Source organism: Corvus hawaiiensis, chromosome 14 (assembly GCF_020740725.1).
Source record: "Corvus hawaiiensis isolate bCorHaw1 chromosome 14, bCorHaw1.pri.cur, whole genome shotgun sequence".
NCBI lineage: Eukaryota > Metazoa > Chordata > Aves > Passeriformes > Corvidae > Corvus > Corvus hawaiiensis.
In genome coordinates, this window is record NC_063226.1 from 111,370 (window position 1) to 126,235 (window position 14,866).

Consider the following 14,866-nt stretch of genomic DNA (forward strand, 5'->3'; position numbering starts at 1 on the left):
CCTCAGTAAAAGATACCATAACATTTGGTGCACAGGGGCTTCAGTTTATAAAGCACATGTGTTAACATGCCAGAGCTTCCAGCTGGACCCAATAGAGACACTGCTGGAACTGTAAGTGGGATATGGTATTTGTTTCCTGTTTATGGGTTTGGTCTCAGCCTTCTTCCTGGCTTGGGTGTTAGTGGACCTGCATGGAGAGAAAAGGAGCAGGAGGGACCACTGCAGACACTGTAGTTAAAATTGAGGTTGTGAAGATGTTTTTAGTAAGTACAAGTAATTAATAAGGACAATTTTAATTTTTAGTATCAAAGTATTTTCAAATTTTTTTTTCGTCAAAGCTTTGACAGTTTGAATACTTCAAAAGCACTGGAAATCAGTCATTCAATTCCTGTACTGAAGAATAGGGATTATAATCCCATTTTACCCTGTAGTATTTTCTAGGAGCTTTAAACTGGTGCCATCTTAACCTGAGGAGAGCTTTAACTGCCAGCATGAGAGGAAGATCTCAAATAAGGTCTTGAAAAGCTTTAGCAGAGGAAATGTCTGCCATGTGAGACAGTTTTGAAAAGGGGGTCAGAGAAAGAGCCATGGAGATGTTGAGGGCACTTGCCCTGCTGGTGGACTGAAATCCAGTCTGTCTCACAATGAAAATGTGTTTATGCAAACAGTGTGTCAATAAAAGACTAAGCACCGTCACGAGAACTCTCCCAGCCTGGTAGTTAAGTTGTTCTGGGAAGGGTAGAGGGTGGATTCATATGTATTTAGGCAGAGGGAATTGGATTGTGCTCTCCAGCTTTCTGGGTGAGTAAAAAAACTCCTAAGGTACTTTATAAAAGACATAATGCAAACTCTTTCCTGCTACAGCCCTTACAGAACAAGAATTTTTTTTTTCCTGTGGTTATTAAAACAGATCCAGCAAAGAAAAGAGAGAAAATTGGTTATCCAGTTTATCTGGGTTGGAAACAGGTCATCTTTTTCTCACAGGTGTTTGTAGTTACCAACTTAATAGTAAATATTCTGTAACATGGCATAGGAAAAGTCCTTTATCATCCTGGCCAAGTTTGGTTCTCTGCCATAACTTGTTTATCATCTTACTCCAAACTTTTCCGAAGTCCACACTGTCTTCTTTATTGTGTACACATTGTCATAAAAAAAAAAAGCCAAACAAACCTAAACCTACTTACAGTCCTATTTTCCTCATTCCTGAAACCTCCTAACCTGGTTGACTTGTTGGAGTGCATTTCATGCATTCTTAGCAGATAGGCTGAAGGAAACGCCTCGTTCTGCGCAGCTAGAGGCTAGAAAGTGTGGGGAGTTCATGAATGTGGCTTGTCTTCTGCTGCAGTCACTGCAGTGCACTCAGAGCTGGCCGGGCCCAGAAAGAATCCCGACCTGCTGGACACAACATGAGTGTCCCACATCTGGAAAATCTGACTGGTGTGACACCGCTGCTGACAGTGAGTTAAGGTAGGAGAACTCACCAACTTCTTCAAATGTTCCCTTATTTGAGGAATAACTTGATGAGAGGGAATGCCTGCTTGTTAAATTGTGGCTTAATACTAGGGAGGTGGGAATTTTTTTTGTTTTTACACTGGTTTGAGCTACATGAAATCCAGAATGAAGAGTTCCCTGTCAGATGCTCCAGTGATGGGAAATCAATACTGCTGGCAAGGGTGGGGAATGTGAAAAACATTGTAAAGTATTAGCTCTTGTGGTGAGCTGTCAACAGCCACCACTCTTAAGCCTGTGTTGACCATGGGTCCTTGTCCACCTGAGGGAGAAATAACTTGGACAAATATTTGCACTATTTTGCCACTATTAACCCATTCTGAGAGTAGTGTGATATGAGCTGGGTCCATTTCATCCTGAGCTCCACTTCTACTCTATTTTGACAATGGTTTGTGGCAGACACAAGTTGGAAGGATTTCTGCCTTTTGCAGACTTTGTGCTGGATGATGGAATAATGGGAAGTTCAGGTAAAGAAGACTACAGTGCTCCAAATTTAGGTCCTGTCTCCTGGGACATTTAGAATCTTTATGTGCATATGATCACTGAGAGGACTGAGGTGTAACCTAGGTTATACCCAGCCTACTTTTGGCTACTTGTTGGAAAGCACAAGAGGTTTTTAAGGGAAACAGTGGAAAAGAGATATAGGGCCTTTTTTTGTTTAAAATATATTATTTTTCCAGCGTTGTAATTGGTCATAGTCATACAAGCTGCTGCACATGAATAAACTATGCTAAAGGAGCCCAGAATTAATGTCAGGAGCCAGTTATGCATGTTAAAGTGGTACAAAGACACAATGGCTTGTACTGAGTGAAGAACAGGAAAAGTGATCCTCTAGGCCAGCGCTAATGCTTTCTAAATTGTATGTTGATGTGTAGTGCTGGAGCAGAGTAGGAAGAGCTGCTTTGCTTCTTGCTGTCAATATGACTCCTTGTCCTTTCTCAGGCCGTCTGCTTGCTCATGTCTTTGCCAAGCTTTCACTCCTTGGGTTGGAATTTTCAATGGCAAGTGTTGGCCCCCAGCTGAGCAACCATAAAGTTCCTTAACCTCAACAGCAGGATGCTTTCTAAAGCAATACTGGGAAAATCCAGTGTTTCTTCCCATGCTCAAAGTCTTTCCAGTTGGGTGGCTGGGTTGTGCTAGTTCCTGCTTCCCCTCATGGGCCTTGGGAAGGTGGCTGTAAATTGGGAAGAAGTGTTTTTTGGTTTTAAGTTTTCCGTGTCTGGGAAAGCTGGGTCAGTTTTAAAGTTGTGAAAGACTGTCTTCTGAATCAGATGACTCTGAGAGTGTGGCCTTGCAGTCCTATTCCCACTGCTGTGTTTAGGTGAATCTAGGAGGATGGAACTGGAGCAAAGCAATAGAAATCCTGAGATAAGGACTAAGGACCTCTCGAGTTTGGACATGAGTTGGCAGGAGTAACTCTTGGTGGCAGGAGATATGGGTTGGCTGAGCAAGTAACCATGAAGCAGGGAGAAATGAACAGAGAACATGGAGGGAGATGGAGGTAACAAGCAAAGCTAGACATGGAAGCAAGTAATAAACATGGACAAGAAGTTTGTAGGTGAAGGCTTAAGCATTAAAATGGGGATAGATTATGGCTTGATAACCTTCATCCTCATATTTCTTAATATCTGGATACTTGTTTTACAGCCTGAACAGTTTTTTTCATGTGTAAGAAAATTCTGAGAAACCATTTGAAGGCACTCTTCACAGGCACTTCAGAGTATCCTTTGAGACAAAAATTAGTGCAATGCTAATTGGAAAGCTTCTGAGGACTGAGGGATTTATGACTAGGAAAGAAGTCAGATAAATGTGTTGAACTAGGTTAAGCAGTGCTGTGTATTGCAGGGTTAGTTGGATGGAAATACATACCTAATGATTCATGAGGTTTTGTGCAGTACAACTGGCTATTGGCTAAAGGTTTCCCTGATGTCTGAAAAGTAACAGCTTTCCTTTTGCTACCAAGGTAAATCAATTATGCTGTGCAGTGTCATGAGCTGACAATGAGACTGGAAAATTGAATAGAAACAGCAGGCACTTCACTGCATTTGTAACCTGAGCCTTGCTAAATATGATTTTGATTAGAGCAGGACTTGTGAGCTCTGGCTGGGAACTTGCTCCCTTGCAGCCAGAAGCTGTACAAACACATGAAAACAATGCTTCTCCAGGGCAAGCAGTGACATTCCTTGTCTTACTCTTACCATATCTGGCAGCAGAGATTTTTAAAGAGAACAAAAAGGAGTCTTATAGTCTTCTGTTGACTTCCTGCAAACTATTTTAGTGGAGTTCCTGCCTTGAACCTGTAAGTTCTGGTTGACCCAGAGTGTGTGTTTTAGTCTTGCTCCAAAGTTTTAAGCAGCTGGCAGACCCACCATGTTCCTACTAACTTGTTTCAAACAAGAAAAGGTTATTTCTTTTGTTGTTTGGTTTTTGGGTGTTTGTTTTTTTTTTACTTGAATTTGCCATGATTTAAATTTCCAATAATTTAATCTGAATGTCTTTTTCTAACAGGTTAAGCAACTAATTACTCTTAGAAGTCTTTTTGTTTTGGAGATCTGTGCTGACAGTGGTCAAGGTACTTCAGACTTTACCTTATCTAAAATTATTATTTTCAGTTTTAATGTAGTATAGTGAGGTTTGGGGGTTTTGTTGGTCTTGTTTTATTTGTTTTGGGGTTTTTTTCACTCTATCATTATGTTTTTTGAGCAATACAAAAATCAGAATTGGACAAAACATCTTGATAAGTTCACCCTGAACTTCATTCAGGGATTGTGCCACCTCTGAATTATTTTTTTAAGTGTTTCAGTTCTTCCAGCACAATTCCATCATGAGGGTACATTTGCACAGTACTTGGTCCTTAGCCCAAAATTATAAAGTCAGGGTGAGAAATGACAGCTGGTGGATAGATGTGCCCATTATGCCCAAGTATTTCATTTTAGAAGTATCTCATAAGGAAATCAGGAAAGAAGAGGTGCATGGAAAAAGCAGAAACACAGAGAATCTAATCCTACTAGTAAGTGTTCTTCTGGCCCCTACCATTTTTGGGATGAAGCTGGGCTCACCACTCACTAGGCACTTGAAGTTGAATATTGTCTCTTTGACCTGTCTGGTTTTTTTGGTTTTGGTTTTTTGGTGGGTTTTTTTTTTTTTTTTTTTTTTTTTTTTTTTTGCAGGGACTGTTGGCCATAGAAAATGGAAGAAACAAGGAAGCTCTCCCCAAAGCTGAGTAAAAGCAAAGAGCCTGTGAAAACAGAATGGGGATCTCAGAGCGTCGTGTTCACCTATTTCCAAGGGGACATTAACAGCATGGTAGACGAACATTTTTCTAGAGCTCTCAGCAATGCCAAGAACCCCCAAGATCTGAGCACAAAGCACAAGGATGAGACCGTTGTCCTGAAAAATGGTGAGCTCCTTTCCATATATGAGCCTGGTGTTGGATGAGGGTGACTGGCTTTCATTAAGGAATTTAAGATCCATTGAGCTTAAATTTGGAATTGTGTGCAAACAGAAGGCAAGAAAATCATGCTTGTAAAGCCCTAGGTTATGTAGCTGGGACTTCCTGGGTAAATCCCTGTGATTGCTGGAGTGATTCCCAAGCTTCCCACGGGCCTGTTGGCAGGACTAGGTCATTGTTTTCCAGCATCATTTTCCAGCCAAGTTTCTCCATCACTGCTGGAAGCAATAAGTGCATTATGACTTAACTTATCATCTTCACGAAAATATATTTGTCCAAGCTTGCAACTGTCAAAAACCTGCTGAAGTTGGTGGTTGTGTAGTACACATTTAATACTTAGTAGAAACTTTGGTGGTAGTTTAATCTGCTTTTACTATGAATTTGTGGTTGATGTTTAAGATAAGCAGCACTAAAGTGATTATATATTTCTGTAAAAATGAATATGCCATCTGGTAGCATTCCCTTAGAAGTCCACTGGAATTTGCCTTGGGAAAAAAAGTAAGAATTGATGAGACTTCAGATACTTTTTTTCTCTTTTTAAGTAGACAGCATGTCTCCCCATCAGTGGAATTTCTCTTCACATTGCTACAGACCATATCCGTCATCTTCTGCAACAAGCATGGCAAATTCTGCTCTGAATTTTTCTGCTGCTGGTGTGGTAGGCCAGTGCCAGCCATCATCTCTGCAGAGTCGTCCAGCTCAACCTGCAGATTTATGGCCCTTCCCTCCAATTGGAACTCCCAGTGTCACCAGTTCAGTGTATCCTCACACCCTCCCTGACCTGCATGTGGCTGATGAGCCGATCTCTGACAGGAAATACAGTTCTCTTCTTGGCCTTCTGCAACAGGAAAGATGCTTAGCATCCATGCAAGAATGCACCATGAAGCAACACTCAAGTTCTGCTTGTTTGACTGGACCTGCCAGGTTACAAAATATGAGTCAAAGTTCAGCTCCTGGGGGAGGTAAGAAAATAACTTACTATCACTTTATTCTTTCATGGCATCTGATGTAAAGTGACATCTCTTCCTAAGCTTCTCAAGCTGGATCCAACTTCAGACAAACCCACAGAAATCTTTTACAGTAGATAACCCTGATATGTACTGTGGTACTTGAGATCAATTAGCCGTATAGTATGGGTTAATCAAAAAACGTGCGTTGCCTACTCACACAGTATTTTACCTTCTGGCTTACACTGGGGAGATATTTTAAGTGAATATAAGCTTTATTCAGTGCTATCACAATCTCTAATACCCATGGGTATTAGGTGTGGTGTGTACCACACATCCCCTCATTGGGACCAGAAAGGGGTGGCCAGGAAAGATCCCTGAGCAGCCTCTCTCACTGTGCAGGCTGTTAATTATGTTCTGAATACAGGATGGGAAACTGCAGCCCTTACCAGCATGGCCTGGGGTTTTTCTCCCTCCCAGTCTGTCTGTAGCTGGAATGATGAGGGTACAGGGGCTGGTGGACCAGCCTTGCCTTGCGTCCTGGCTAAGAGCTCCCTGCCATGAGGCACTGCTGCCCTGCCTGCCAAAGGCTGTGTCTGCTCCCTGCAGATTTCTCAGAGCTAATGAAATTCATAGAGTGATGATCGTTGCTTGTTTATTATCCACAATTACTAGGAATCCCAATACTAGGTACTACCAGCACACAGCAGAAAGATACCTGAAGTTCATTTATATCCCCACAGTGTCTAGATCTGCTGGATAAAATTGCTCCCTTGTGAGTAATTCTGCCTTTGAGAAGCTCTCTGGGGTCAGACTTCCTGGCCAAAGCACTGATGCATGTTGGGTACATCTGCATTGCTGTTCCTGGGCGTTCCCCAGTCAGGCAGCTTGACACTGGTTTCCAAGAAAAAGGGTTGCGGAATTGCTTAGGGAATCTGCTGAAAAAATACAGTGCATCCTACCTGGTGCTTCTAGACAAAAAAGATCAGGCATGTGAAGAAGCAATCCTGAGGCTTAGGTTTCAAAAAATAAGCAGCTGTGAAATATCTCCTGGTTACCCAGTTTTGAAACTGCATCAGCAGGACTTTGGCAGAATGTGGGCTAAAGACTGCCTGCAGATACAAACAGGAGTTTATCTACGGTTTATCTATTTTGAGGATACAACGGAGCTATGTTGTTATGAGGACCCTGACTGTAGGTGTTTTGTTAACTTATTACTGCTAGAATGTCTAATGCCTGTCTGTGTCTGTGCATGGTAAAGGGAGAATGTCTGTATCTTCAGCTGGAATGCAAACTTTCTGCTCATGGTATATGAGCAGAGGTTTTGTGTATGTGTCGCACAGGCACTCACCCTAGACTTTGTGTAGCTAATGAATGTGAGTTTAATTAAAGACACTCTCTGAACTGGGATTTCATTGAAGAACAAGGTAAGGTGCCCTCTTCCCCCAAGGGGGCAATGTGAGCCTATCAACACTTGGGAGCCCCAGGAACTGACTCATTCAGAAAAAGAGATATTTCATGAAATTAGTTTTGTGTTGAAAACAGGGAAACACTGCTAAAAACAGTGGACTTTTTTTCCCAAAAATTCAGGAAGAAAATGAGTGAGGGAAAAAATTGAAAAGGAAATTAAAGAGCTCAGTATTCCCCAGCCATTACCAATTAAAGTCTTTGCTTTCAGGATGTATACAGGGCTTTTCTGAATATTCGGGAGCCTCTAAACACCACACATGTAACACTATCCTTGTGATTATCAAACAACCCAACAAGGATCAATAAGAAGTGGCTGGTCCATGTTCACAGGAAGTCTTTGGCAAATCCCTAGGATGTGTGCATTTAGTTTGGCTGTAGGAGTCCCTGTTTCTTGGCTCTATCTGTTAAATATACTTCTTGCTCTGTGTCATGTTTAAGAACAGCTGATATTTATATTTCTGGAAGTGTATGTTGCTGTGCCAGACCAGCACAGAGCTCCTCAGCACCTGTGCTACAGGCTGGGCTGCAAAAGCGCAAGGTTTCTTTAGTAACTACTGTCTACTTTTAGCTCTGTGCTGAATCTCTGCTCATTGCTGGTATTTTTAATTTTTTTTTAAGAGAGGAAAGCAAGCTCTTACCAAGGCTCAGAAAATCCCAGTGTAAGTCATGCCACTGCAGGTGAGTAAAGAAACCAGCAGGTTTGGAACAAATCAGACAGCAGCCTTGCTTATGCATGCGGCATTAAAGATGCTTCCTTGTTTGCTTCCAGACTGTATTTCAAAAGCTTGTTTTTCCCCCAGATAGAACCACCACCCCCCATAACTACATTAACAAAGAAGAAGAAAAACATTATATTAAAATGAGATACATTTTTTTTTTTTAACCCCGTCTACCTTAGTTTCTGTGCTTATACCATCAGGCTGCCATTTCACAAAGCGTGTTTTGCCCTCACTGTCCAAGTTTCAGATCCCAGAAAGATAGAACAGCCCTTGCATTGTACCTCAAGCACTCATGTGGTAACACCGCTGCAGTTTGCACCAACAAACCCACCATACTGCTGGGTGAGTTGTTCTAAGAAATTATTCCCAAAGCATTCAGGCTTCCATATTTTTATTGGTCTCTTGAGAGTGGTCATACCCCATGTCGGTTCTTTGATGCGCAGTGTTTTGCGGATACTTTGAATGGGTCATTCTGGTTATTCTAGTAAGGGCTCTTTTGCACCAGACCCAAAGGTGCAATTTTGTTTGCGTGACATCTTAAGAGATTGTGAGGACTGTGCTTGCTGTTTGACTGTCCTGATGCTGCTGTATCTTTCAGGTATTCAGATTCATGACAGAAGACGAGATTTGTACTTCTAGCAACTGAATGTTTCTACTTTGGTGGGAAAGAGAAAGTTATTTCTGTGGACTTTTATTATTTGCAACTGTGAATCAAGATGAAATGAACTGCAGCTATCTATCCTGTGTTTTTCTCTCAGCTGGAAGAATACATGTACTATTTACTGTTTGGGGAATGACAAAATAATCCTTTTCTATACAGTAAATAATTTCTAATGTTTGTGGTATTAACCTGACAGTATGTTTGTTGTGGTGATATATTGTCTATTTAAGGCTTTTCATGTAGCCCTCTTGAAAGGATTCCTGCACTTTTTAATCTTTCTGGGTTTATTCATTTACCATCTCCTGATATGAAGCACAATTCTTATCAATGCAGCTGATAACCGATAAGTGCAGGGATGCAGTTAGCATAAATTCAATGCTGCAGCTTCTTAGCTTGATTTGATATCTCAGTATTGTTTAAAATAGTCTTAGACCACTTGCGAGAGACTTCAACCACAGGCTAGTAAAGCACATTATTTTATTTATGTTTTGAAAGTGCAGCAATTTGTAACCGTACTTGCCTTCAGGGATCCCAGGGATACTCTTCAGAAGTTATATAATATGCCTGTGCCTGAAGGCTCTGTTTTGCCGTCTCACTAATGTATAATCATCCTCTAGAAAGCAGTGAATTCACAGTAGCTCTGAGAGGAAACCTGGATTCTCACTGAGTACAATTAAAATACCATTCAGCAAAAAGCTGTAGGTAGGACTCTTCTATTTTCCCAGCCTCTCTGCAGGCGTAAATAAACTCTTTGGGTTTATTTTTTCCTTCTCCATTTGTTATACATTAATATAATATAATGGAGCATGATTAGCATTTTCTGACAGCTCTATGCAGTTGCGTAAGGCAATTTGACCTCTGAGATCACAGAGCTTGTGATTTTATAGAACAAATCCTGAGCTGGTGTAAGTGTTTGTGACTGTTGCACCAGATATCTCTGCTGCCACTGCTCCAGTTGTAACACCTTGTGTAATTTTATAAATAATGTGAGTTTAGCAACATCAGGTACTAATTTACAAACTGAGATTTTAAAAATATTTTTTTTTATTTTACTAGTCTGCTCTAGAAGTTACCTGCTCTAGATCAATCTGAGATCACAAGATTTAGTTAAAATTCTGTTTTAACTAAATTAATAAAAGATATACCAGTATCCTGTCTCCCTATAGATGAGCACTGAAAAAAACACCCACTCTTTTTTAATATTTCTACAAAAATACCTTTCTTCTCTTTTAAGAATACTTTTCCAAGTAGTTTTCTTTTGTTATCCCAAATCACTTGATTCCCTGATTTTTAAGGCTACATTGTAATATAATCTGACTTCCTCTGTGGGCCAAAGCCAAGATTTCCAAGCTGTGCTCTGTACATCTGTCTTACTGGCATGCGCTATAAGTCTAGCAAATTATAATTCTATTGCTTCAAAATATTGAAGTATTTTTTTTTTCTTCTTCTATCCCTTCCAAAGGAAAATGCTTATGTAACTTCTGTGCAAGGTCTGAGAAGACAGTAGATTTAAATGCTCTTAAATGTAGTGCTTCCTTGAACAATTTGGTTCTGGGCATGTTACAGCTGGGAAATATTCAAGACGGCTTATAGAGTCCTTGGTGCTGGTGAATCAGCCAAGTGGGTTTGGACAGTGTGGGGGGAAAAAACAATTTTTTAAATGCCTGTCCCTTATTGCAAGAACATGAGGCATCTGCCTTGACAGGGTAACGCTGTGAGCCGTTGCTGCAAGGTTTGTGTCCTCAGTGTCCAGCTGTCTGGCAGACCTGGAGAAAGGGAGCAAGTGTCCAAGTAGCCCAAAGGTCCCTGGACCCCTTGGCAGTGCAGGCTCCACACCAGGCACACAGATACTTGCTCTCTTCCCTGGCTTTTAGAGGAATGAGGATGGAATATAAAGCTGCGGCACAGAGGCTCTGCTACTTTGGCATTTTGTCTTACACCACCACAGCACTATGCACCAGAGTGTGCCTGCATTTATGGCGTCTCACTGCTCTTCTGCAATAACCATAGTTAACCCATTGCTCCAATTTGCCTCTAATGTTTTAGTATAATAGAGTTTTGAACATTTCACGGAAGTTCTCTACATCAGATAGGCTTTTATTTATATGTGTATGGATTAAAACAATATAGATACACATATATGCTCCTCTAAAATATTGTTTGTCCAGAGTGGAGTGTTTCTTGCTCTCCAGCCCAGGCTGTTGCTGTGTTCCTGTGCTGTCCTGCTGTCGTCATGTTCCAGTGACTGTGTCTTCATTCCCATTCAGTGTGTACTCTCCTTCCTGGGAAGGACTTGGCAGCTGGGACACTGCATCCAGCAGCTGCCATCTGGTACTTCCCACAGTTATTTTTCCATCCCTCCTCTGAATGCAGCAGTCCTGGAGGTGATGGGAGAAGGGATACTGGATGTTCCATTTTCAACAGCTTCTGACTCCCTGAATGCTAATGGGCCTCTGCAGTGACCATTCTGAAGGATAGAAAGGGGCCAGGTGTTACATCCCTGGAAGTGTTCAAAAAGTGTGTGGATGTGGCTCTTGGGGATGTGGTTTAATGGTGAAACACAGTGATGCTGGGTTAATGATTGGACTTGATGCTCTGGGGGATCTTTCCAACCGTAATGATTTCATGATTTTCTATTAATTTACTAACCCTGTGAGAAACCACTACTTGGCTTTGATTGGGTGTCCTCTAGTCCAGGAATAACTTGTTTGCACAGATGGCTTTTGTCCTGTCTTTTTCTGATGGGCAGATGCGATGCCAACTCCATGCTCTATGAGCTCTGGTCGGAGATTAATGCATCTCTGAGACGCATTAGTCTCAGAGATTTATGTCAAGCATTGGACATGCCTGCCCTGTGTGGAGTCTGGGCCTTTTTTCACTCAGCTGCAGGAACGAACTGGTGTGCATTTTTTCCACCATGTGTGACCCAGGACACAGACACTTTGCAGGCGTCTTGCAAACTCTGACTCCTCACATGAGCTGGCCCTGGTCCAGGTCTTCCTCTGAGGGTCAGATAAACCTTGTGGGTGGCTGGGAGCAGCGAGCTGGTTTAGCTACTCCACCCTGCTTTAGTCACTCATTAGAGTTAAAAATAGTCCCAGACTGCAGTGACAAACAAGAGAGATTCTTTTGCTATGAAAGAAAAACCTAAAGTGTTTTATATATAAAAAAGGCAGCAATGTTCATCCCTTTCAAAGAAGGGAACACAAGTTTTCATTTGCTTTCATTTTTGTTTGGGTGTCAATTAATTTGTCCCCTCCCAGGTGAGCAAGGGACACCTCATGTACCCATGTGGCATGTTGTAGCCTTTGGTAAACACTCAGTCATCACTGGAATTTTCAACCAGCTTGTGGGTTTTAGTTCTCTTTTCTGGCAGGCTGTACCAAGCACAGCAATCCTGGTCCAGGGAAGAAGTGTTGCGACACTTTGTTCTGTGTTGTTTTCATGCAGTGTCTGGTTTAAAACACTGCATGTTTTGGGCTCAGGGCTCTATTCCACTTAGCTGCTGACCCACTGAGAGTTTGGTACTCCTCTGAGCTAGCATATATCATTACACTTGGAGGATTTCAGCAGAAAACTGGTGCAAACTGCTGGTTTTGGTGCCTTAGTATCTGGGAGGGGTTTCAGTATCATGGGCCATGTCAGAGGGTTACTGCTCTGACAATATTGCTGCACAAGCAGCCGCTGTAGGTCACATCCTACAGATCACAATTTACTGAGGAGGTGCAAGGGTAGCTGAGAGGTGGGCAGGCAGCAGCTGGGCTCTCCAGAACAGCACAGAGGATGTTTTCAGGTGACTGGAGCTGTAATGGAGCTGGCTGAGCCAATGTGAGCCAACTCAGATGCGGTGTTCCGCAGGACCAGGGTTCAGCAGGAGTGCCCAGGGTCCCCTGTGAGCCACCATGAACCTGGCTGAGCCTAGTGCCAGGAATTCACTGCTGTGATTCGTGCTCTCCCCAAGCCTGGTTTCTAGGTGGGGGTTAAGTTGGGTGCAGCAAAGCCCTCAGAAAGGTGGCTGCGTCCGTGACCTTCATCCTCACCTCTGTACCCCCATCTCATTCCATTGCCCCAACCTGGGATTTGCAAGCTCTGGATTTGTGTCTGAGCAGGGACATTTGTGTTTTCCCCACCTCTCTTTCTCCAAAAGGCTAATGCTGGAATCGGCGCAGGCTTATAAAACTACTATCAAACAGCATTTCATTCTGGAATACAGCAGTATTACAGCTCCTGATTATGACCTTTCTACCTGAGATAGGGATAAAATAACAGCTCTTTCCCCCACAAAAATAAAAAGTTTCTAAACTCAGAATTATAAAGCACTCAATTAGCTCCCAATACTGTGTTTTCCCAGAGCGCGATGTCACTTTAGATAGATCCCTCTGCCAAACAGAAAAACAAATTGAGTGGATGGAAGGAAACTGAATGTACTGAACACCCGTCGGGCATCGCTGGTGACTGAATACAGCCTAAAATAATCCTGCACCAGCTGTCTGTTGGGTACTGTCATCCTGTGCCTGGAGAGTAGTGGAGATGCACCCACACTCCAGGGGCTTCATGTGAAATGCCCAAATATCATCAAGTCTCAAGCATGTGCTGGATAAATGATATATAAGAGAAGTTGCCATATGCTGCTCCCCAGCCAAGGTACAATGTGTGTAGTCTGGGTACTGTGCTCAACCCCCTCCAGGAGAAAAACACATCAGCCAATTAAAAATGATGGGCAATAAGGAAAGTTCTCCAGCTGGACTTTTTAATGCATAAAGTTGTTTGGTTTTTCTTTTCTAAGGTAGACTAAGTAGATCTTAAGGTAAACTTCCTGGCTTTAGTCAAGCTGTCACATAACCAAGACATTTGAGGCATGTGATACTGTCACAGTTCCACTTACCCCACATTGTTCGTTGGTGCTGGATTTGTGCCACGTTTTAGGAAAAGATTAGCATGAAAACTCTCTTTTTTTCCCCTTCCCAAGGTTGCACTAATGACTGCTGACTGGAAGTGTGCAAAGAACAGTCAGGCATTATTGTGCTTGCAAATGACAAAGGGACTTTGCTAGAAAAACAGCAGTTAAGGACTGTGCCACTTCTGGATGCCCGACAACCAAATTTGCTGTGTAGCACAAAGGTGATTTACTCTGACTAAAAGAGCAGGGGCAGGAGAGGCTGGGCCTGTTTCCACTCTGCTCCATGGAGGATTTAAGCACCCTCTTGCTGACCTCTACATTTGCAAACGGAGCATGAAATGATTGCCCAACACCTGCCCTGGATGATTGGGACTGTTTTTCTGTGTTTGTTCAAATATGTAGGAGCAAGATCATGGTTGCACTACTGTCTCCTGCAAAAAAATTATTACAGAGAATTTGGTTTATTAGATGGATTTAAGGCATAAAATCCACATGTAACACCTCTAAGGTGGTACATTGAACAGAGGTGGTCAGTGGGGCTCCTTCCCCATCAAGTTGGGGCTGAGCTGCTGACAGGGCATGAGTCAGGACAGGGCTGGAGGATGAGCTGGGTCTGATGAGGAGGCTTCTAGGTCTGCCCTTAAAAACACGCTGTTGTGGGGCTCGTCTCACAGGAACACCCGTGGGATGGTGGGACAATGGGGAAGATCAGGAAGCAAAGTCACAGTGGAGCTCACAGACCTGGGCAGACAGAAAGTCAGGGATGTGCCTCATCCCTGCAAGGCATCCTGGGCAGCATTCTCCTGGCACAGGCACAAGGAAGGATGCCCCTGCCTGCACAGAAACCTGTTGTCTGCCCACAGGCTGGGTAGAGATATCCCAAAAAGGAATTGGGTTTATTTGGGGTTTGGGTTTTTTTTCTTGCTTCACAGGAAAGCAGCCTGAAAATACTGGTGAGAAATGACAGTTTGGGAAGCAGCTCTGGGATTATCCTGCAGAGCTGGTGCTGCAGCAGACTGCCAGGCTGCTCTGATTCCAGGCGGTTTTCCCACACTGACAGGCTGCAGGGCACAAAACAACTGTGTAACAGTGACTAATGAGAACGGCTGCCTGTCTCTATGAAGAAGCTTGGGAAGGGAGGGGTTTCAGGAAAATAAGAGCCTTCTCTATTGCTCCTCCTTGCCTGGGAAAAATGCTTTCTGTGGTTTT

The 14,866-nt window shown here is 42.7% G+C and overlaps 1 protein-coding gene across 6 annotated transcripts; it reads left to right on the plus strand.

The window, feature by feature from the left end:
- The first annotated feature begins 49 nt into the window (after nucleotides 1-49).
- On the plus strand, nucleotides 50-10,180 carry VGLL1 (vestigial like family member 1). 6 transcript variants are annotated; one of them, XM_048318598.1, is made up of 6 exons: nucleotides 50-1,467; nucleotides 3,157-4,081; nucleotides 4,680-4,909; nucleotides 5,503-5,922; nucleotides 7,996-8,055; nucleotides 8,338-10,180. In XM_048318598.1, the coding sequence occupies exons 3-6, from the start codon at nucleotides 4,699-4,701 to the stop codon at nucleotides 8,556-8,558; spliced, it is 912 nt and encodes a 303-aa protein (XP_048174555.1). In that variant the 5' UTR covers nucleotides 50-1,467; nucleotides 3,157-4,081; nucleotides 4,680-4,698; the 3' UTR covers nucleotides 8,559-10,180. The 6 variants fall into 6 exon arrangements, with proteins under 6 accessions (XP_048174555.1, XP_048174553.1, XP_048174557.1 ...); XM_048318596.1 differs by having other exon boundaries at nucleotides 4,018-4,519; XM_048318600.1 differs by having other exon boundaries at nucleotides 4,018-4,519; nucleotides 8,695-10,180.
- Nucleotides 10,181-14,866: the final 4,686 nt, after the last annotated feature.

Excerpts from the sequence above, each read along its gene's own strand:
- VGLL1 (XM_048318598.1), top strand. The coding sequence starts at position 4,699 with ATGGAAGAAACAAGGAAGCTCTCCCCAAAGCTGAGTAAAAGCAAAGAG. Across the intron at positions 4,910-5,502 it reads GACCGTTGTCCTGAAAAATG|TAGACAGCATGTCTCCCCAT; the intron begins GTGAGCTCCTTT and ends TCTCTTTTTAAG. Across the intron at positions 5,923-7,995 it reads AAGTTCAGCTCCTGGGGGAG|AGAGGAAAGCAAGCTCTTAC; the intron begins GTAAGAAAATAA and ends TTTTTTTTTAAG.